The sequence below is a fragment of the Asterias amurensis genome, chromosome 1 (assembly GCF_032118995.1).
Source record: "Asterias amurensis chromosome 1, ASM3211899v1".
NCBI classification, from domain to species: domain Eukaryota; kingdom Metazoa; phylum Echinodermata; class Asteroidea; order Forcipulatida; family Asteriidae; genus Asterias; species Asterias amurensis.
In genome coordinates, this window is record NC_092648.1 from 8,167,307 (window position 1) to 8,189,162 (window position 21,856).

The window sequence follows — 21,856 nt, forward strand, 5'->3', positions numbered from 1 at the left end:
GGTGCGTTGAATTGGTTTTAAACTAGTGGTTTAAACCCGCCGAGGCCTGGTTCTTGATAATTTACCTTGATTTCATATCTGTAAAATGATCAAGAACCAGGCCTCAGCGATTTTAAACCACTAGTTTAAAACCTCTTCACCATACATTGATTCCCTTATTGACAAATTAATTTCACATTTTCAAATTATACATTATCAATATTGAGTGTGTTATTTAATAAGGGAATCAATTTATTTGTGGTGAAGAGGTTTTCAACTAGTGGTTTAAACCCGTGCCGAGGCCTGGTTCTTGATAATTTTAACGAGACAAAGTCGAGGTAAATTATGATAATTGTTCAATGATTTCTTTCAACACAACACCCCTCCAGCTATGAAATGGCAAGGCCCTCGGGGAAACAGCTCCTTATAAGGATATGCTATGCACGTCGCACGTATTGCGTGATGTTGCACAACTGTTTCAGCCGATGCCCTCGACCAATAGGAATGAAGAAACTCATGTTATAACACTTTTTACTGGTGTTATATCATCTGTTCAAACAAACCCTCGTGATGCCATTTCGGCCAAGGTATTTATAAATGTAAAATGTAGGAGTGAGTACCTGTTATTGAAGTTGTTGCATGTGTTGTCATCAAGCAGTCCTGGCAGACAGTATCAACTAGATCAAGAATTGAAGTTGCCTGTCTACAGATTACTTCAGCAGATGGACAGCGAACTGAACCAAGATAACCAACAATCTACAAATACAACCAAATACTTTCTATGTCTTAACTGATATATGCCACTGTCATCCTTTACTAGTTTCTAGTAACCTGAACAGAATATAATTTACGCAATGTTATATCCATAAAAGCTTTCCCATTTTTTTTCACAAGGTTATTTAAAGCATTGATGATAGTCCGGAACCTTGAACAGACCAAGAAAAACATTAATAACTGACAAAGATATGTATATGAATATTTTCCGTCATCCAGGTAACTATAATATTGAACAGCCTTTTGCCGCCAGAACATCAGTCGGCCTGATGATGTACATTTACCCAGGATAAGGTGGTAATATGGAAAAAATATGAGCAATAAAAACAAAAAATGAAAATCCAATTTTTCTATGGGCCCTTTTCTATGTTGTTATGGGTCATGTGTTTTGGCACAAGGTTATAAACAATGGGCTACGTACATGTAGTTCTAAGCATCTGTTGTTTTAATTTTGTTTTTTCAATTTTGCTATGAGCTGCTTGTTGCTCAGTGTGCTAGGTGCTGCATGTAATACATGTATGGAGCACATTGAAACTGAGGATTTGAACAAAAGAGATCCAGTTGTTTGAACAGAGTAAGGATGTCCTTGCTTGGCAGTCAAGAATGAAACCAAGGGGATTCCTCTAAAAAACGTAACAAAAATGGGAGAACAAAGATAAGTCCTTAATTTATCCAAGTTAAAGTGCCAAGTTTACAATGTGTTAAGCAATCAAGTCAACTCAACTGCATCTAGCAAACCAAAGTTAGTTCATATTTTAAATCTGGATGTAAGGTGCTTCAATACTAAGCCCGTAAACAGTGCTCGTGTCATATAGATTTAAGCTGATGCTGCATGAAATTGCCAGGACAACAGCATCTCAGATTCTTGTATAGTTTCAGTTCATGCACAGCATACACAAAATCTGTTCCTTTTATCTGCAAAATATTCACGGGTTTTCATGCATGACCTCGGTATGAATATTCATATCCCATTCCAGTAACCTGTGGTTTTATTTCAACAGGACTTGAAAAGAATGAAGTATGTGTTTGCGACAACATTTATGGACAAAACAGTATTTTTATTCTTTATCCTGATACATTAATTATATCAACTTATTTGTTCATTTACTCATCGCAACAGGCAGCCTCTGCTTTCATAGAAAAATTAAAAAGCATGACAAATAAACGAATAGATAAAAAATAAGTAGCAATTGCAAAGAATTCCTTGAACATGTTGAAGGAGCAACAGTTTAACCTTGGCATAACATTCCACTGACAATGGCACATGTATCAAAACTAACTTACTGTTATAGAAGTATTCTGTGGACAGGGCTGCCATTCAGCATTACCTACTTTAACCTCATATGATATAGACTGGTTGTCACATCGTGTAAGATAACAAGCTCCTCTTAGATCACATGGGATACTCTGGATATAAGAAATACAAAGTATTACATGTACAATTAAATATCAAGCAATAAACAACATCCGAAACTGACAAGTTCAATTTTAAATGAATTTGGGGGTTAAGAAAGAAGAATTTGAATTATAAGAGAATTCAACAGTTTACACATTTCCTGGTGTAAAACATCGTCTTCTAGGCGATAACAAAGTTGATAAAAATAAAAGCTTTCTGTTGTGTAAGATTGTGTGATTCATGCATAAATAGTTAAACACAGTGGTCACCAGCAGTCGTTTGTATTCGAACAGTTTGATAAAGAAAAAGTTCAAATATTTTTAATTTACCTCTTTGATGACTAAATTGCTGACAAAACATCGACTATTCTCTTGGAATACTTCACCATTTACAGATATAGACCCATTTCCTGGAACTGAGCACTGTTAAATTACACACAAACAAAATTTGATCAGATGAGGGCTGTGCAATCTGGGGTAATTTTTTGTTCGGGTACCCAATATCCGCTTTGATTCTGGTTTCGGTACTTGTTACACCACAGTGTTGGGAGAGAGTTGTCCCAGCTTTCCCAAATGTTTACCGCTAAAAACAGTTGTAAACAACACCAACATGGTTTCAGGATCTCATTAAAACCCAAAACAGGTACCACTCAGTTACATGGCACAGGCTTCAATTACAAACTCTATGACTTGAAGGGAAGGTACGCATTCCAGAATTGTCAAAGACCAGTCTTCTCACTTGGTGTATCCCAACATAAGCATAAAATAACAAGCATGTGAAAATTTTGGCTCAATTGGTCATTGAAGTTGCGAGAAAATGGTGCAAGAAAAAACACGACGAATTTGTGTGCTTTCTGATAGGACTAAAAGACTTTTTAGTGAGAAATTACCTCTTTCTCAAAAACTATGTTACTATGTTTCCCACAATGTTTTATACTATGGACAGCTCTCCAATGCTCGTTACCAAGTCAGTTTTCAAGTTAGTATTTGTTTTTGAGTAACTACCAAACGTGTACCTTCCCTTTTAAATGACATTGTTTTAAATTGTTTGTCAATGTTCCAAGAGGCCACGAGCACTAGTGGAAAGAAGGAAGTGTATCTCTTCCTCCAGGGAATAGAGATTTGACAGGACAGGAGGGGGTCTGCATCTGGCAAATGATTGTTTCCAACAAAGGGGTACTTGTCTCAAGTACCAATCAGTTTAGAAGAAAATTTGAGCCCAGCACCAAATAAAGTTATGGAAGCAGCCTCCCATGGGTCCATCAGCAGGAGGCTGCCGTAGGGCTAGTGCGCCACTTATGCCAGACCCCACCCCCTCCCAAAAAAAGAAGCTAGGGCTGACATGTGGCGTCCTGAAGTGTCCTGTTGACACTGGCATCCAATGGTAGGTTGGGTTTCTGTACTGTGAATCCCAGCCTTTCCACTAGCATGGCCACAGAACCCACCACAGTCAGCCTTAAATGACTAGCAGTACAGGATCCCCCCAATGTGTCATCTGAACGGAGAAAGATTGCATACAGATGTAAGCCGAGGCAGTTGATAGCATGAAAACTCTTGAGTCTGTCAGAAATGCATCTGGAAATGCAGCATTCCATAAAGGAATTAAGATGACAGCACCCCAAAGCGAGAAGCCAATTCAACCTTCTTCATCCCATGGTGTCTTATTGCTTGCTCCGATTACAGTCCAAGTAGGCAGTCTTAGCCAATAAGGATCCAACAATTTGTTCTTGCCAGAGTCCGGCTGGACTAACATTTGTTTTCCACTGAAGGAAAGCAGTAGTATGCTAGTTCACGCCTCTAGGCCACATCAAAAGTCATGATGTTTATGTGCTCCACGCATATCAAGTCAAAGGCAACTCTTGGAATGCCGGAGTGCTCCAAGATTCCAAGGAAGTTCAACTCAATGACAATGGGTTTGTTGGGCTGGGTAGTTGATAAACGCAGATCATGTGGTGTTGTACATGGTAGCCACCATGCCACTGGGTTAGATACGGTTAATATGTTTTCAGTGCAGCTCTTTTTATGTGGTTTGAAAGCAGGTCAATAAAAAAGTTAAAGTCAAATTGGTATTAATATCCCAACTCTATGAACAAGTTTAAGAAGGCATCGAGACTTACAACCTGAATCAAGGTCAAATGGCGTCACACTCTGTGTAGCATTTTGTCCATTTTCAAAGACCTCTCTGATGATGTATGACAACTCCTAGTGCACATGTAATAGTGCAAATCCTTACATGGTCACAACTCTAAATGAAAACTGGTTTAAATTTTTTATGTTTTTACAGATATTCATTTGTACATTCTCCTCTAAGTTCACTGCTTGTTAGTCCTTTTTTTTACTCCGTCTGTAATTTTAATGCTTTCACAGTAAAAGAAAATTTAATTCAATGTTTTTTGCCCATGGCAAGAAATAGTCTAACTACATATAATGTTTCACGCTGATGCAAGTTTTGCAACTACATGTAAGCATTTGCTCATGCACACAAATGACACAGAGAAAAGAATAAAAACTAGAAAAAAAGTAATTACAACAGCCGGTGTTTTGCTGTTGCCTAAACACAGTCAACTCTTCATCATTAGGAAGTCTGAGTTATGGAATAGGTCTCTATTCTCATTCTGCTTGTTCTTTAGACTTTTATCATGCTGCCTCCATCTTGGTCATGTCCCTCGTATCGAATAACAATAATTCATGCTAATATCATCTTGCAATAAGGAACAAGAATATTTTGTTCTTCCAGCCTCGGGTTGGTAACTTTGATATCAAAGGGAGAAATTTGAGATAGCTGCACCATGATAAAGGTCTATAACACAGATCTTGGTAATTTGTTTTCCTTTCTATGTGTTCTACTCTGTTCTCAGTTATGTTAGAAGTCAATTTACCATTCACCATTGCTTTAGTTGTTACTATGCATCAAGTTGGATTAGTACTTGATAATTCTGTTGACTATCAATCTGGAGCATGTCTACAGTAGTCATGTAACTTAATAATGTCCATATATACAGCTTGACTCACCTGCTGACTAGCCTTCATTATCTGGCATTGATCCCCCTCATTGATGATAGAACATGTGGCTTTGTCTTCGTGAACATAATGACAACCAGAACAGCTGTAATCAACATAAATCAAATGGATTCAAGTTACCTTCAAATCATTTAGTAATAAAGTTATCTGAGTGCCTGTTCAATCTGAGTGCCTGTTCAATCTGAGTGCCTGTTCAATTGTCAATAATCACAGAAAGCTTGAACCATCTCAAAATAATATTTTTTTATTTTTATGTAAAAAAAGTAATATTTGTTTTATTTGTTTTATGTACCGAATAAATCTGACAGCATATACATGTATACACTTAAAGTTGTTATCATTTTTAGTTACACAAATTTATGGCCAGTCAACAGGAAAAACAATTTGTAAAGCATGTATAGCATTATGTTCCACTAAAATTTACATAACATACACCATTATAATGCATTAGTGACTCACAAAAGTTACCTGTGTGTACACAACTAAGTGGTCCAAATGCATTCTGTACATTTTCAGAGAATTGGGAAGACTACATGTAGTACATGTATGTAAGAGCATTCTGGCAATTCATACAGGCTTTGGATCAGCAACTGGCTGCATCATAGCGCAGTAATCCTCGTCATGACAAATAGTCATAAAAGCAGGTATAGTTAGTAACTTGGGGACTAACTCTGCCTAAAATCCAAGCGCCTGTATGATTGTAATCAGAACCAGAGTTTGAAGATTTTCAGAGAATTGTATACATGTAGGCTCAGTCTTCAGATGAAATCAGGCCTTATTGGATGAGCCATTTACAAGGTAGATTTTAGTAATGTCTAGAAATGTCTGTGTAAATGTCTTAGTCATTTGGAAGGAAATTAAAAACCAATACTTAACTTCAAAATATACTCACCTATGATTGCAGAAGAATGGACTCTGGCACCCGGGCTGCATGCCAAATTCACAGCCTTGGTTTTTCCCCCATAAGATTTCTTCTCCATAATCAAAATTCACTTTGTACCAGCCTGAATCCTCAAAAACTGCAAGTGTCAAGTTATCTAAAAAAGTCCGGTGTGGCTGCAGAAGTAAGAATATGTAAATAAAAAATATATATACATGCATGTCCAACAAGTGCGAAGGAACATGCCAAAAAACAGTACCGGTACATTATGCAACCCTATTAAACTTTCGGTCCTACAGTAAGCACTGTTTTTAGGCTTCATCCTGCACACAGAAAAAACCTTGATATATCAAGTACTGACCCAATTCACCTGACGTCATCATTAGAATACTCTTGGATGCGCCATACTGGTAGGCAATGTCACTGTGCGTTATTCAGCATGTTCAGTGAAGTGCACACTTTAGGCACTGTAGCATTTATATGTAAACCTATATCCCACATGCGTGCAAGGGGTCAATACTCAATAATTAATTTTTGGTGTATCGGCTGACAGGCATCAGGTCTTTCAAAGTAATTTTTTAGATCTGACGCAGTAAGGCAAAAAAAAGTGTTCTGTTCCTGGTTACGCGACTGACCTTAATTTATGGCGTTACCCTAAACTTTTTATATGGCTTGAAATTTTTTTTTACAAAAATGTTTTTTTTTTACAAAATCACACTAAACAACTAGAACCCATCCAGACAAGATTACTGATTTGAGTCTAATGATTTTTTGATCCATGGACATCACGTCGTGTTTCCTGAAATACCCAGCAGAAGAAACTCACAACGCAACGCACTGCGCATGCATGTCTACCTAACGGCACGCAATCTGAAGATTGCACAAACTTAACATTGAGCTGCAGATTCTGCATATAGCACAAACTAAACATTGTGCAAAAGTTTGTTAAATTTGTTGATTGCCCTCCACAGATAAATGAAAGAGGACTCAACAGAAGACACAAGTGGATGATTTGGGGCACATAGAGTGCATTGTCATCTCTATTGGTCTTCCTTGCCACTTTCCAGAGAATTTGTTTACAATTATTTGAAAAATAAAAATGTAACTGTGGGCAGAATGATCAGTTGGTTTGACATGTTATATTGTAACCCCTTCCCCCCCCCAAATTTTAAACCTTATTCACACAAACTTCATCTTGGATGAGCGAAGGTTCCAATATTACACTTTGAAGAAATGGCTTAATTTAATCAGTCATTATGTGGATTGACTTATTGCAAGCTTGACTGAATTAAGGGTAGAAACTCAAAAACTGAATTAGAAGTACTACAAATTTAGCTCAATGTCTTCTTTGAAAACAAATCAAGGGTTGGATCGGATCTTACAGACCAGCCTAGATGAAGCTACCTCTCTTGGGATGTCTGGAGGGGCAATGTTGCTCAGGACATGTTGAGTTGGACATCCACACGGCCGGTGTGGACAGAGTACCTCCTAACTGGAGCACAATACACTTTCCCAGGTTTTGGAATGGCGATGGTTTTAGCAGTTCTCATAGTTTTAGGAAGATTTTTCACTGAGATTACTCACGAAAGGAAGACCAGCCAGTTTCTTGCTGCAGGGCCCAGATGTTTCAGGAATTCTGACTGGATGTTGTCACACTTCAGGTTGTTAAAAGCTGTATTAACTTCTTTGATGGTGATTGGAGTTGATGTTGCAGTTTCAGCTTCTGGTCTTGATTTTTAAAGGAGTGCCATTCTTGTGTGGTCTCATGTTTAATCTGTTTGTCAATCGGAGCTTTCCCCACTTTGATGAGGTGGCTAGCTATAATGCATTTGGTTTGACTGAAGGTCTGGTTGAGTTGGACGGTTGTTGGTTGGAGCCGAGATGGCGAATGAGGTTCCAGCTTTTCCTACTTGAGTGTGTGCAGTTCAAGTTGCTGGTGGTTTGTTACCATCTTAAGGAGCGTGGATAAATTATGTCACGGAAATGGCCGCGTCACATTGCATTCCTTTGCATGACAACACAATCAAAAGAAAACCTACCCAGTGGGAGCTTCGCTGTATAAACAAGGAACAATGGTGTTGGCCGAAAACCACTGTGTGGTTATAATCGGCTTAAGGGTAGATAAACCCAAGCTGTTTCCATTGCAACTAAATCCTACTGTCAGTTCAATTAAAAAAAAATTAAAAACCCAAAACAGAATCCATAAAAATTATCTCCGGCTTGCATGTACTATATATTTTGACTGGTTTTGTTTTTTTAAGTTAAAAAAAGACCAATCCCGCTCTTTTTTTCTGATTAAACAAAATATTGAATTCATGTAAACAGATATTGTATTTACTGCATGGTTTATACATTTTTATTTTGCTTTTTTTGAAAAGAAATTTTCTGCACAGCATCATCAGATTTTTATGAAATGCTTTATAAATGAGTAAATTACTAAAACAAAAAAAAACACCAGATAATCATCCCCGCCTGCATCCTTTTTTCGAGGCCGCAATCCTTTTTAATATCTTTTTTGCAAAAAATTTAACATTTATTTACTATTTTTAGTAAAACTTTAAAAAGTTCCAAGAAACTGCTCCAACTTGACCACGTGTTGACAAAACGTGCATGCCCACCAGCGATGACAATGTTGTATGGTTCTAGCTCGGGCACCAACGCTGGTTACTACTGCAATTTTGGGAAATACCAAATTCTCCCGAGCTTGCGAAGACACATGAAGTCTTTAATCTCGAGGTGTTTTTAACTGATTTTGTAAGCTGACACGTCATTTTACCGACAGAGGGTGTCACTTTCCGCTATCGCATTGTTCAGTAATCTGAACACCAAAAGGCACACACAATAGAGTTTGATATGGTGGGACCTTAAAAATCACTGGAGCGCATAATCCATCCTGGGACGGCCCCATGACAATTTTGGAACGACCGCATTCTGGAAACGAGTATGCACGTGGGCGGCCATGTTCTTAATTTATCCATGGTCCCTTTATTGGGGGGCGGGAGCATTATCAAGGCACTCAATGAGGTAGTAGGCAATGTCTAGATCGCCTGAGCTAGTGAACTCTTCAAGAAGTTGTTGGCATTCAGAGTCCAGGCATGGAATGTATATGTATGCTTCAGTCACTGATGGTTCTTTGATGGGGATGTAAACGCCACTCTTTTCAAGCTGTTCAGAGAATTTGGTCCAGTTTGCCTCGCTAAAGTTCCAGCGTGTTTTTTGTAGAGATCTGGTTGTTAGGATTTATAGCCCAATGTGGGTCACAATAGGCCTGTGCTGACTCCTTGGAAAGTCACCTAGTACCTGTACAGCTGTTTGTAGTGGTTGGTCATTGTGTCAGGGGACCCAGCACACGTCAGGTAAATAGTCTTGATTCCAGCGTGCAGAGTGGAAGGAGCGGGGGGTTTTTCAAGTTGATGACCAGGCTCAAGCTCAATTGAGATGACCACTCCATCAACCAGTCTCCATTGCTGTTCGTGGTTCCATAATCCCGAGACTGCATGGTGGCTGTTAAAGTCTCCCACATACATGTACATGTAGATAGCTGGATGTTGATGAGCTGGCAGAGCAGTGTCGGTCTAGTCGATAGAAGGTAGTTTGTAGTCGTTGATGATTTTGTAGCTGCCACACGGATAGTATCAAAAAGTTCTGCTGATTCAAGAAGTTCAGTGTCGGCTAGATCAGATCGGATATACGTACAGTCAACTCCCGTTATTACGAGCTCGCACGTTACAAGGTTTTTTGCTGGTCCGAAACTGCCCCATGCGTGTTTCAATGCATTAATACATTGATTATATGAGCACGGTAGTAGCGACAACACGGTTATAACGACGTAATTTGGGGGACCCATTATGAGCAAAACATTGTTTTAAACCCTTTTGTAACAATTGAACAATACAAAAAACAACAAAAGAAATACCTGACAGCTTGTAAAGTCGTTATTTGTGGCTTTAAAGACATACAATAGAGGTGTTAAGAGGACGCTACTGCTAGCAACACTAATCCAAGACCGGGAGTCCCGAGTCATCAATCAAGGTTGTTAATTCCAAACTTAAGCTTGTAGTCCAGCTGCTAACGCCCATAAGTGGACAAATTGTGCACTTTTTGGTAAAAGCATGAAACTTCCTACGGAATTGTTATATACACCCTAAAGATCATTTTAAGACTTGGAACCATCTTGGTAGGATAAGTAGGCTAGCATGGTTCAAACAATGAAAAAATCTTTAGAAATGATACTGATCCACTGAGTTTATGAGCCCATTTTGCATTTTCAGACGAAAAAAACCCACCCACAACTTACAAACAAAACTAGTTATGTGATCAATATTATTTAATGCAAATAGCAAGATTTTACCTGGTATCCCACATTGGCAATGAACCATCTAACATGACACAGGTGTGAAAATTAAGATTCTATTTTTTTGTTGCTAGCTGGGACTAGGTGTATTGCACATGCACACACATGCATGAGCAATATAACACGGAACAGCAAGATCTGTTACTGCTCCCAAATATCCAGCTTTTCACAGTAGTAAAAAGTACAACATATTACATAAATTTCAAGAGTGCAAGAGTACACCCCAAAAATTCAACTTTTCTTACAACATTTTGCTTATAGAAATCATGAGAAATTGTCATCAGAACCGGCTCAGAGTGCATCACACAGCATGTTGAGTCACAAATGTTTTCCCAGTGCCCTTAGGCCCCAGACCTCAAGGGCTTTGCATTGGTCCCTGCCCCAAAGAAACAACCCTTACTTTTAAGAGTTGGGGAACACTACAATCACATTATACACTGTAAAGCTTCATGACCAGTTCAAAAACCAAATCCACCATAGCAATGACAGCCCAACTTCTCCATGCCTGCTTGGTTCAATTCTCACAAAAAACTTTCTACATCAATACCAGCACATTCTATGTACGGCTGCCAAGTTGTCACTTTTGATCCTGAAAATGCAGGACACAAATGTCAGCATTGTGGAAAGAACCTTGGTTTTTAGTTGTGAATTCTGTTGGGTATTACCTGATCAACAACTGGTGCCATAATAGAGCCAAACATCATGCTAGTAGCCCAGTGCGAGGAATATCCATCACTGGTCTGTTCAAATAAATGGGGAAACAAATAAGGTACAACAAGGGTAACATCTGTAAAGTATCAGTAAAATTCACAACAGTTGTGTTATTAAACAGAGGGAAATTTGCATTGGGATAAAGAATATAAGTTTTTGTTTTACCCATATACACTGATGTGTATACTCAGCATTTGCCTGATGTGCCTGTGATTTTTGTTTTAAATCAAAGCTGGAAAACCACAACTGTTTTGACTAGTGAATCTTTGCATAATTTGTCCAGACTTAATTGTTATGTTCAATGGTGACTTGATTTGACCTTACTTCCTGTCCCAACCCAATGTTCAAATAGAAATATATTAAGCTACTGAAACGATATGTCATGTTGTTTTCATAACTACAGCAAGGCCCAATTTCATGGAGCTGCTTAACAGGCGATTTGGTAGGTGTAGCGGAGTAAGCGTTTGTCTAAAATGTTTCAGAAATGTTGTACAATGTATCTTCTTCTTGTTTACTCTCAAGTTAGTGTGTAACCTTTCAAGGGGCGCTTTGAACCAATACAAATAATACATATATCAGACAGAGAAAGTGACGATTTGGTTTTCATCGCCACTCTGCATTTATTTCTTCCGCAAATTTGTCAGCAATTTCTTCTTTTTGGCTTCAGCAAACATTCTAAAATGTTGTGTGCACAGTTGATTTACTTGCCTAAGCTAGCATCCGCTCGTGAAATAGGTTTATGCTTATGCAAATTTTTCTGCTAAACAACTCCATGAAGTTGGGCCGAAATATTACTTGTTTAAATTTTGATGTTTACTCATTATTATCATCATGACTATAGTTAACCAAACATGCATTCAAATTAGTCTAAGTAATATTTCTCAGGAGACTAATTAATTACCTTTTCAAGAGGCCCACCAAAGCAAGTTTCTTGACAGCCAAAATGCTTCTGAGCTTGTACAATTACTGATGGGGTTACCAGTCGAGGTTGTCCATGTGAATCATCAACAGCAGGACAAAGCCCACTAGTACATTCATGATCATTAGCTACAGCAAACACAATCAAACATATTAAGATAATGTTCTGTCCAACAGGCGTGTAAAATGAAGATGAATTGATTCAGGCCAAAGTACATGTAGTATCAACCAAATTGCTTCCAACGGTTGTTTTCAAGTCTCATATTTTGTGTACATGTCGTTCTCTGAAACCAGTGACAAAATGCACTTTCAACCAAACAAAACCAAACCTGAACTTTGTACTTTGTGTACCTAGCTCATTTAGTCGTGGGATTTCTGGAAAAAATTACACTTAGGGGCTTTTAGGGGTAAAAGTTGGGAACTAGACTTTGTAACACAATTTGGGTATTCTGAATGAGCCATTTTTATCAAAACCTCTGTACCCAGGCAAAAAAACTAATGACATGTGATGAATCTAATGTTCATACGTGTTGAATGTCACAGAATAGGATTAAAACATTTCTGGGGCCGATTTCACTAAACTTTGTTTTGCGATCATGGCTAAATTTAACGCAAGCGCAACACAAACCACAAAATCCATCATAGTTGCGATGGGCAGCATTTTCAATTTCCTTAAGGTATTTTTGCAACAGATTTTATTTGCGATGGATTTATATAAAAACCTTTACCTGGTCTGGGTGAGGCTCTTGCAGAATTATTTTACCTTTAGCCCATCATCGCAGCAGTTTTGCATGACAACTAAAAAAGTCGTCCACCATTTTTTCAAGAAAACGCATTTAAATCAGCTTTGTTGGTTGGGACGTAGAAAAGCGCTATAGCTATCTGGTTTTATCTGAAACCAGCCACACAGAATTAACCATTATGTGCCACATTTACCATCAAACAAAGTTTAGCAAATTTGTAACTTGTAGTATATAATAAGACAATCAAATGAAGAATCATAAATAAAGGAAAACTTACAACTACATTATGCTGGGCTGTGAGTGATGTAAACACAATGGTAAATACATGTCAAAAAGAAGGGAAAAAAACGCTGCTATCTTGCAGTTTATTGTGACCATACAATGTTTGCGATCAAAATACTCAAAAACAAAAGTGTTACAATAAGCTAACCACTAAAAATCAATAACTAACTGTGCCAAAACAAACAAACAACTACACATACACAAGCATGCCTGCATATAATATTATTATCAGTATCTGATCGATGGGTTTGTTCTGTCACAGAAAATACGTTCTCTTTTGCATGCAGAGGGGCACGAGCGTTATTCACGTACGGCAGATGCATGGCAGTTGAATTTTACTATGGATTTGATATTTACGTCTACTCAAGAGGACCCGCAAAAATCAATCTTGCGATGGATTGCAAAAACGGCCGACTTTAGTGAAATAAGTTTTTCAAATCCATTGCAAATTTATGACTGATTTCGCGATTTGCAATGGATATTGGCTGTTTGCGATTGACTTAAAGTTTAGTGAAATTGGCCCCTGATGTAATTAGTATTATTTAATACTCATAAATATGCAAATTAATGCCGCCAGTTTTCTTCAGTATTTCGGTAACTAGGTAAGCAAAGATGACCATTGAAGTGATTTACCTATGTTTTGAAGGTCTCAGAAAAAAATTAAAACATTTTTGAAGTAATTAGTGGTAAACAATATTAACAAATATGCAAATTAGTGGCAGCCATGGCAGAAAAATTATGTTTATCCAATATCTCTGAAACTAGGCAAGTAAATAGACAAAGAAATGTTTTACCTATGTTCCGAGGGTCAAGCGATGCATGGAATGTGATCAATGACAAGCCAAATCCCTAAGATGCAAATGAGCTGGTATATCCACGCGCTTATTTATGCAAATTATTATGACTAACAATGAATTTCAGGCAAAACAAATCTATTTGCCCCTCACCTATTTTTTGCATGGGGCGGTCGGTCGGGATTTTTTTTTTTTTTTTTGAGATGTCAAAGAATGCCCCAAACTGCATTTCATGAAAGATCTAGGTAGAATCAGTGGTGTGATTACGGTAGTCCGGATGGGGTTATGGTTCATGTTGCAAAGTCATGTTACAAACTGTGACGTCACTGGCGGCTATTTGGTGTGGAAATGCAAAAGCTGGAGAACTGTGTTCAAAACCAATAGGGGAAATTCGTCACTGGCGTCCAGGGTCATTATAGTAGATATGCTGTTTTTGACTCTCGGCTGAATAAGCCGCGCGTCCAGGTGCATTTTGGACTTGAGTTAACTATTACCAACTGCAAATTTTTAGAGTAAAACGGTTATTAACCTGTATCTGCGATGTCTATTTGGCCATATAAATAGGTAATAGTTGACATATTGAGATCATCCTTTATTGGCTCTTTAATGCGTACTCCCTATCAATCAAAGTTTGGTGAAATGTTCACTGTTCCATACCCGAGCTTCCTGAGCCCATGTACAAGGGATGGGAACATGGTGACTCAAATCACAGCCGATACCCATGCCATTTGAGTCAAATCCCTAAAAGTTACCTGCTGGAAGTTATTTTGTGTTCATGCCAGAAGCATGGGTTTCAATGCACAGCAATGTGTGCATTTCAAGAACAGATGGTGATCGAACTCGTTGTATGGCTGTGTTTGGAAACAGCAGTTCATTCTACACCCAACTAAAGATGAGGGATTTGTGAGAGACATCAATTGCTCTTTTGGGCTGTATTAGCATCAAGTAGTATTTCGGTGTAGAGTTAGGACCTAAACAAAAGACTGATTCGTGATTTGTTATGAAATTCATTGGTAGTCATACTACATGTACATGTAGCTGATTTGCCTAATAAGCATCTGGCTTATCATTGATCCCATTGTTTTAGCCTCAGAACATAAGACAAAACAATTCGTTTTTCATGTTTGCTTGCCTAGTTACAGAGATATTGAAGAGAAATTATGTTTTTGTAATGGCGGCCACTTTTTTGCTTATTTATGAGTATTAATAACCACTAATTACTTCAGAAATATTTTAAACCTATTCTGTGATCTTTAACATCTAGGTACATATGCATCACTTGTCATTTGTGCTTGTCATGTGACAGAGGTTTGCTAAAAAATGGTTCAATAAAGGTTCATAATTGGCCTTTCCACAGCTAATTTGATTGTGCAAGTTAGATGGTCAAAAACTCAAAATATCACTTCTAAACCATTTCTTCAAAATCAGCACACCTGAAATGTATTAAACAGTCTGGTTTCCCAAAATGCCCCTAAAACCTTATCAATTATTTTTTTATTTATTCATGGTTTATTGTTAAAAACACATTGCAGCCAAAGGCTTAATTAAATGCAATTTACAAAGAGAAATACAATATTAAAACAAAGGCAGTCTGAGACAAAATGTTACAAGAAAGCACACTATATATAAGACTAACAGTCCTTAAAAGAAATCAAGAAAAAATTATTAATTAAATTTGGGTGAACCTCCAAAAAATTTATTGGTTGATACAATACAAGACATAAAATCCAACGGTGGACTGAGAGGACAATATTGCACTATATTCTATTTAGTAACCCAGTCATGTAAGGCAGAGGGCTTGTCCTGAATCTGGTAAGGCGACACCTGTACAGTTTGAACTTGGGTTGATTTCTGAGCGACATTGATGTGTATTCAGAGTGTGGAAACCACTCAGAGAACTGCTGTGAGGAGCAAGCTTTTGTTGAGGGCTCTAGGGCTCTTTTCAGAAATGCCACTAGACTTTCATTGTTCAAACCTATACAATTCCAATTATTCAATTGTGAACATCAAGTATCATATATAATCCCAATTTATAAATACCCTGGACAGTTTATCCTTTCTTATTGGTTGAGAGGAGATCATGTGGCAATGACATGCAACATTAGCAATTGAAAATTACCGAATTTATCTAGTAAAAAGAGGGCATCGTAGACCGTATTCAATAACCCCATGACAGTGGCCATTAAGAGTGGCCATACATGTAACTGTAGGGCTGTAGCTAGCCCTGGCAGCCTTATACTTTCATATTGTACATGTACTACAGTGGCGTCCTGGACATCAGAGTACATTTCGTGGGCGTAAAATTTTCACAGCTTCATAACTCAAATCTTACCTGCAACAAGCCCCTAATTTCAACAGATTCACATTCCATGGCAGCATATATTTTTCTGTGGTGGGTTTTGATCGTCATATATTCTTCACAAATCCGTCATTTTCATGAAATAATGCAGCTCCCAACATTAAGGAATTCAAATTTGTGTTTGTGTTCTCAGTCTGTCGTGTTTATGCAATACCAAACGCACAACGGGAAAATCTTGCGTTGTGGTCCGTGAACGCTGTGTAATCAAGATACGGTGACCAAGAATATCTTGCGTCTTGCAACATGCGTCTGTACGCGAATGTATACACGTACGCACGGCAACAGACAACACTGTGAGAAAACGATCAAAACAGGAGTTTTTTTAACATTGGGAGCTGCATTATTTCACAAAAATGACAGATGTGTGAGGAATATACAAGGACCAAAAGCCAAGCAGAAAAATGTATGCCGCCATGGAATGTGAATCTGTTGAAATTAGTGGCTTGTTGCAGGTAAGATTTGAGTTATGAAGCTTTGAAATTTTTCCGCCCCAGAAACGGGCCCTGTATCTATGTACAGAGGAAGAGTCTTATAAAGGGCTATGCTGTAGGCTGTATCATGTGTGTATGCGCGTCTACATACATGCACATGCTCTCAGATGCAATGTTGTGGGCAGGTATTTGAATGGTGAGCTAATTTCACCGCACAATGGACTTAAGTTGCATATTAAGCTTGCGCAAGTTTCAAACTTGCATAGGGAGCTACTAAGCACATGCTTAGATATTCAACACAGAGTCAAAGTAAGCTGAGTCTTCGGCCAAAGAAAAAATGTTCTGTTTATGGTTATCAAACCGACTTAAATTATATGCCGCAACCTTAAACTTTTGATTTGGCTTTTTTTTTTTTTTTAATTAACCACAAACAAAATGTCTAAACATGTTTTTTTTATAAATGAAATGAAAACCAGAACACATTTTAGACAAATTTACTGCTGTCTCCAGGATTTGAGACTCATGATTTTGTTTATCCACATCATGCGTTTCTGGTTTCTAAAACCCACAAACAAAACACCAACAATGTATTGTACAACATGTACTTTTTGTTGAGCGTATTCTACAGACTGATTGGCACAATGTGCAGAGTGCGCAATATTTTTCCTATCATCAGCTTGAGCTGCCTTGCTAACAATGCCCAAATCTGCAGATTGCACATACTTTTGCTTGATCAGCGAATTCAGCTGCCTATCCTGCAAAGCACAAACTGCAGATTGTGCACAGTTTGTTCCAATTTGTTTAGCAAATCCATTGAACAGAAATTGTTAGCGGTTGTATTTCAGACGTCATTTTAGCAGGAAATTTATCTTTTTGGACTCACATCTGAGACAATCATAACTCCATTAACCAGGGACATCTCCTGCGTTAATGCATTTTGAAACAGTGTTTTAGTTACTAGGTTTTTTTTTATGAATTAAATTGGATAAGTACATGTAGGTAATTCTTACACACTTGCTAAACGTATAGGAAGAAAAAACAACCAAACTTTCCAACCTACAGACCCTATTTAAAACTGACACTCTTTTCAGTTGGCCTTAACTGTCAGGTTTGTTCTCAACTTTTACACGGTTTGTGGATGTTTTTAACGGAAAGGTGTTCATGGATGGGAATCAAAGTGAACTGAATTGGTTTTGTCTCAGTAAATTATCAAGAATCGACTAGTTTAAAATAATTAGTTTCAAACCTCTTCACCGTATTTTGATTTCCTTATTAATAAATATAGCTCACATGTAAAGGGATTGTACAAATCTGATTTTATGCTTACTTGTTTCTGTGCAGACTTTGAATTTGCTGAATAAGGAAGATGAGAAACCCAATACATGAAATATTTCATGTACTGCAAGCTGCAAATGCAAAAGAGACAAGACAAACTGATGGAATGAGCACAGTATTGGCATATTTATAGTCAATGTTTATGCCATTAACTAAAATGCCCTATAACCACAGTAGTGTACCATCTTCAACTGTGTAAAGTTGTGCGTAATTGCCATTGCATTTAGGAAGTAAACATATACATAAACATTAGCATTATAAAAGCAAACCTTTTTTATCATTTTCAAATATATACAGTGTATAAAAGAGAAGAAAATTTGTTGCCCTTACCAAAATGAATTTGGATTCATCAAACAAGTCATCTTGAAGATGCTCAGGACAGAAATTGATGATGCCTGCAATGGGTCGATTATTCTGATCTACTTTACAGTAGGCAGCGTAAGCTGCAACTTGCTGTTGAACAAAAGGGTGCTACAAATCAAATTATTGTTAAGAGTGTCGTCTTCTTACATGGTAAAAAAAATCCACATTGTGAAAAGTTAACTTCAAATACGTACATTGTACACACTCAAAAGGCCTATACAGTTTATCCACGTTCCAAAAAAAGCTTGTTTTGGTTGATACAGATCATGTTCAAAAACATAAACACTATGACACCCGCAATTATTTATTTCTAAAACTTCAAAAATAGTATTGTAGAAGAGTATTAAATGGTACAGAACAGTTTTACACCCTGTTAGGTTTCTTGAAAAGACCTGATTAATACAACTTTAACATAATACAACAATGATGTGTCTTGCTTGTTGCCTACGTACATCCACCAACTCTAAAATCTCACTTAACATTGAGTTGTTTGCATAACTCACAAAATTCTGCACTTTTAGGTGCACAGTGCCATGCCGCAATTTGAGCCAATAATAGTACAACAGAAACAAGGGACATATATCTAATACAAACCATGTACATTTGTATCTCTAATTCAATTGCAAGGATACTCTTTGGTATCTGATAAATTTGTTTGTACATGTAACCCTTACCATTCTCCAGAAGACGATCAGAGCATACTGATCGAAATGTCAAGCTAATCCAAGGTTCTTTTCAGAACCACCCCAACTCATTTAGAGATTGTTATTACATGGTGTTACCGCAAACTCTTCTATAACTCACCCCCAACCCACACTGTCCAGTGTGTTCTGCCTTAACGTATAAAACTGTGTCAGTATCGGCAAGTCCTGATCCATTTGAATAAAGCTGGTTGATTGGTTCTGGATGAGTTTCATTCCATTGCCACAGACCCTCCAAATGCTCATCAGGTATCTAAACAGTCAAAAACAAAGGAGTTTGCTCTCAATCTTTGGAACTTTGAGTGCTGTGCTTTAAGGGGTCGTTTTAGAGCTGGATACACAAAGTGAATACCAGTCAATTGGTACGTGCAGACAAGGATTTATTCCAAGGACCGCAGGTGTCTAAAAGATGAAAATGACTAAATCCAAAATGGGCTTGCGTTCACACACAGAGTTTATTAACTGTCCAGCGGACTAAACTAGCCCAGGATAATTATTGGGTCATGCATCGGCGACGCACCAATGCTGGTTCCGGTTATTTTTATTGCGCATGCGTTTTCCACATGGTTTTTTCCGCTATAGTCTCTACGAAACTCATGGTCATCATGTAGCGCTGTTGGTGAATTGGCTGCGCTGAGTGTGAAATGAAAACGAAAAACGTCTGGCACCAAAACTAACTACGCGCACAAGTATCCAAAACTGTCGCAGTCATAAAAATAAAGCACACGTACGTATAGAGCTCAAAAACCGCCAGAAAACAGATAAGCTTTACAAGAGTTTCTTACTTTATTACGCCTTTTAACCAAAAAGGCATTATGTATGAGAATAAAAAGAGTGCCACAGGGCTCTATACTGGCCCCCTGCCCAATTTTTTTGTACGCGAATGATATTCAACTTAAACTTTCTTCAAGCCTTATACAGTACGCAGATAACACACTTTTGTCCAAAAGAGTTTTAACTGACGCGCAGGATCCTCTACTTCAGAAAGACCTAAACACCATAGTTGACTGGGCCAAATTGAACTGTTTGCGCTTAAATGCTGACAAGTGCGAATCGATACGGTTTACATGAGGGCGTAGGAGCAAACCAGGCTACAATCATGGAAACACCTCCCTGGAATGTGTAGACTCCATCAAGCTTCTAGGCTGTATATTCCAGAGTAACTTGTCTTTGGATCTTCAAGTGCAGGCAGTTACTTTTAAATGCAACAGACTGATTGGTTTGATTCGCCTCATCTCTGGCAACTGTCCTTCGTGCGTATCTCTCCATTTGTTTAAGACTCCAGCCAATCTTGGACTATTGCTCACCCGTCTGGTGGATTCTCCGTAAAAAACAAATCAATTCAATCAAATCCGTACAGCGCAGAGCCAGTAAGATGATACGTCGCCAAAAGTATATGGAACAGCCTTATCAAGAAAGACTGAAGACTCTGGGTCTTATGTTGGTGTCTGACAGAAGAACTGTTTGAAATAATATTTAAAAAAGTATTTGCTTTATTATTAAACTGATGATGTCCACTCGGTATAATTTTATGAATAACTTAACTAATCTGTCTTAAAGGCAGTGGACACTATTGGTAATTACTCAAAATAATTATTATCATAAAACCTCACTTGGTTAATGAGTAATGAGAGAGGTTGATAGTGTAAAACCATGTGAAAAACGGCTCCCACTGAAGTGACATAGTTTTCCACGAATTTGATTTGAGACCTCAAGTTTAGAAGTTGAGGTCTCAAAATCAAGCATCAGAAAGCACACAAAACCGAAGACCAATTGAGCTCAAATTTTCTCACCAACTGTGAAGGCTAGTCTTTGACAATTACCAATAGTGTCCACTGGCTTTAACTCATTAGTCCCATCACTCAGAATTGCTCACTTTTCATCACCTAAAACCTAGGACGGATGCTTAAAAATTTTCTACCATTGTTCGCTTTCATAAAATGTTTTCAGAGCTACATTAACATTGGATTTTGAAAGAATACAAATCCTTTTGTATGAAGCTGAGGGGAGAATTTCCTAATTTTTTCCTAACACAAGGCACAATGTTGACAGATATGCGGTTTATGGTTTTTATTTTTGAATTGTTGTCCCTTCCTCTTATTGCTATGGTGTTTTGTTGTGGGTGTATTTTTTTCCCTCAATAATCTGGTTTTGCTTGTGTTTTAATGTTTTCTTTTGTGTGATTTTAATGTTTCAGTGCAATCTCCTTTTTATACTGTATATTTATATTTGTTATCATTGGCAGGGGTCTGGTTTTACACATCTTTTGATAAAAGTTTTTATACTTTTGTTTTACCTTGACAGCCCCTGTACAACTTGTAACTATTGTGTATGTCTAAAAGATCTAAAATAATTAAAATAATAAATAAAAGAGTAGTGACTTAAACTGAAGTTTAAAACCTTGCAGGGCCATGGCTGTGCTATAAAGTTGGTATTAATTTTTTATCCCGTGTGTGTAGCTAGCTGTGATTAGATGACACTTTCTTGTATATAAACAACTGTTTGTTATCGTAAACCAGCGCTGAGCACAGCATATCATTTAATTACTTGCCGAAGACACTACTTAAAAAATAAAACTACTGAAAATGGGAACTTGTTCTCTTGTGACGTCCGTTTGGAGCTGTTTGAAGAAGGGAACGGAATACCGGGTCGAATTTAGGTTGCATCTCAAAAGTTGCAAAAGCCCCTATCCAAGCAAGAGCGTTGTACTGTGTTGAACAAGATCTGCATTATTTCTGTCCACATTTTGTAAACGATTTTTTTTTGTCGCTTGTTGGTTAATTCGATTGCGATGAACATCAACAATAATAAGGGAA

The 21,856-nt window shown here is 37.7% G+C and overlaps 1 protein-coding gene across 1 annotated transcript in view; it reads right to left on the minus strand.

The window, feature by feature from the left end:
* The window catches only part of LOC139944599 (ciliated left-right organizer metallopeptidase-like), a 45,345-nt gene that overhangs the window by 18,002 nt on the left and 5,487 nt on the right, over positions 1 to 21,856 (minus strand). Inside the window, exons 4-13 of the mRNA XM_071941658.1 lie at positions 19,144 to 19,293; positions 18,307 to 18,429; positions 17,969 to 18,047; positions 12,016 to 12,161; positions 11,069 to 11,143; positions 6,062 to 6,225; positions 5,161 to 5,254; positions 2,479 to 2,571; positions 2,038 to 2,160; positions 600 to 735 (exon numbers count right to left, since the gene is read on the minus strand). Coding sequence (XP_071797759.1) covers positions 600 to 735; positions 2,038 to 2,160; positions 2,479 to 2,571; positions 5,161 to 5,254; positions 6,062 to 6,225; positions 11,069 to 11,143; positions 12,016 to 12,161; positions 17,969 to 18,047; positions 18,307 to 18,429; positions 19,144 to 19,293 — 1,183 coding nt within the window. The remainder of the gene's footprint in view (positions 1 to 599; positions 736 to 2,037; positions 2,161 to 2,478; positions 2,572 to 5,160; positions 5,255 to 6,061; positions 6,226 to 11,068; positions 11,144 to 12,015; positions 12,162 to 17,968; positions 18,048 to 18,306; positions 18,430 to 19,143; positions 19,294 to 21,856) is intronic.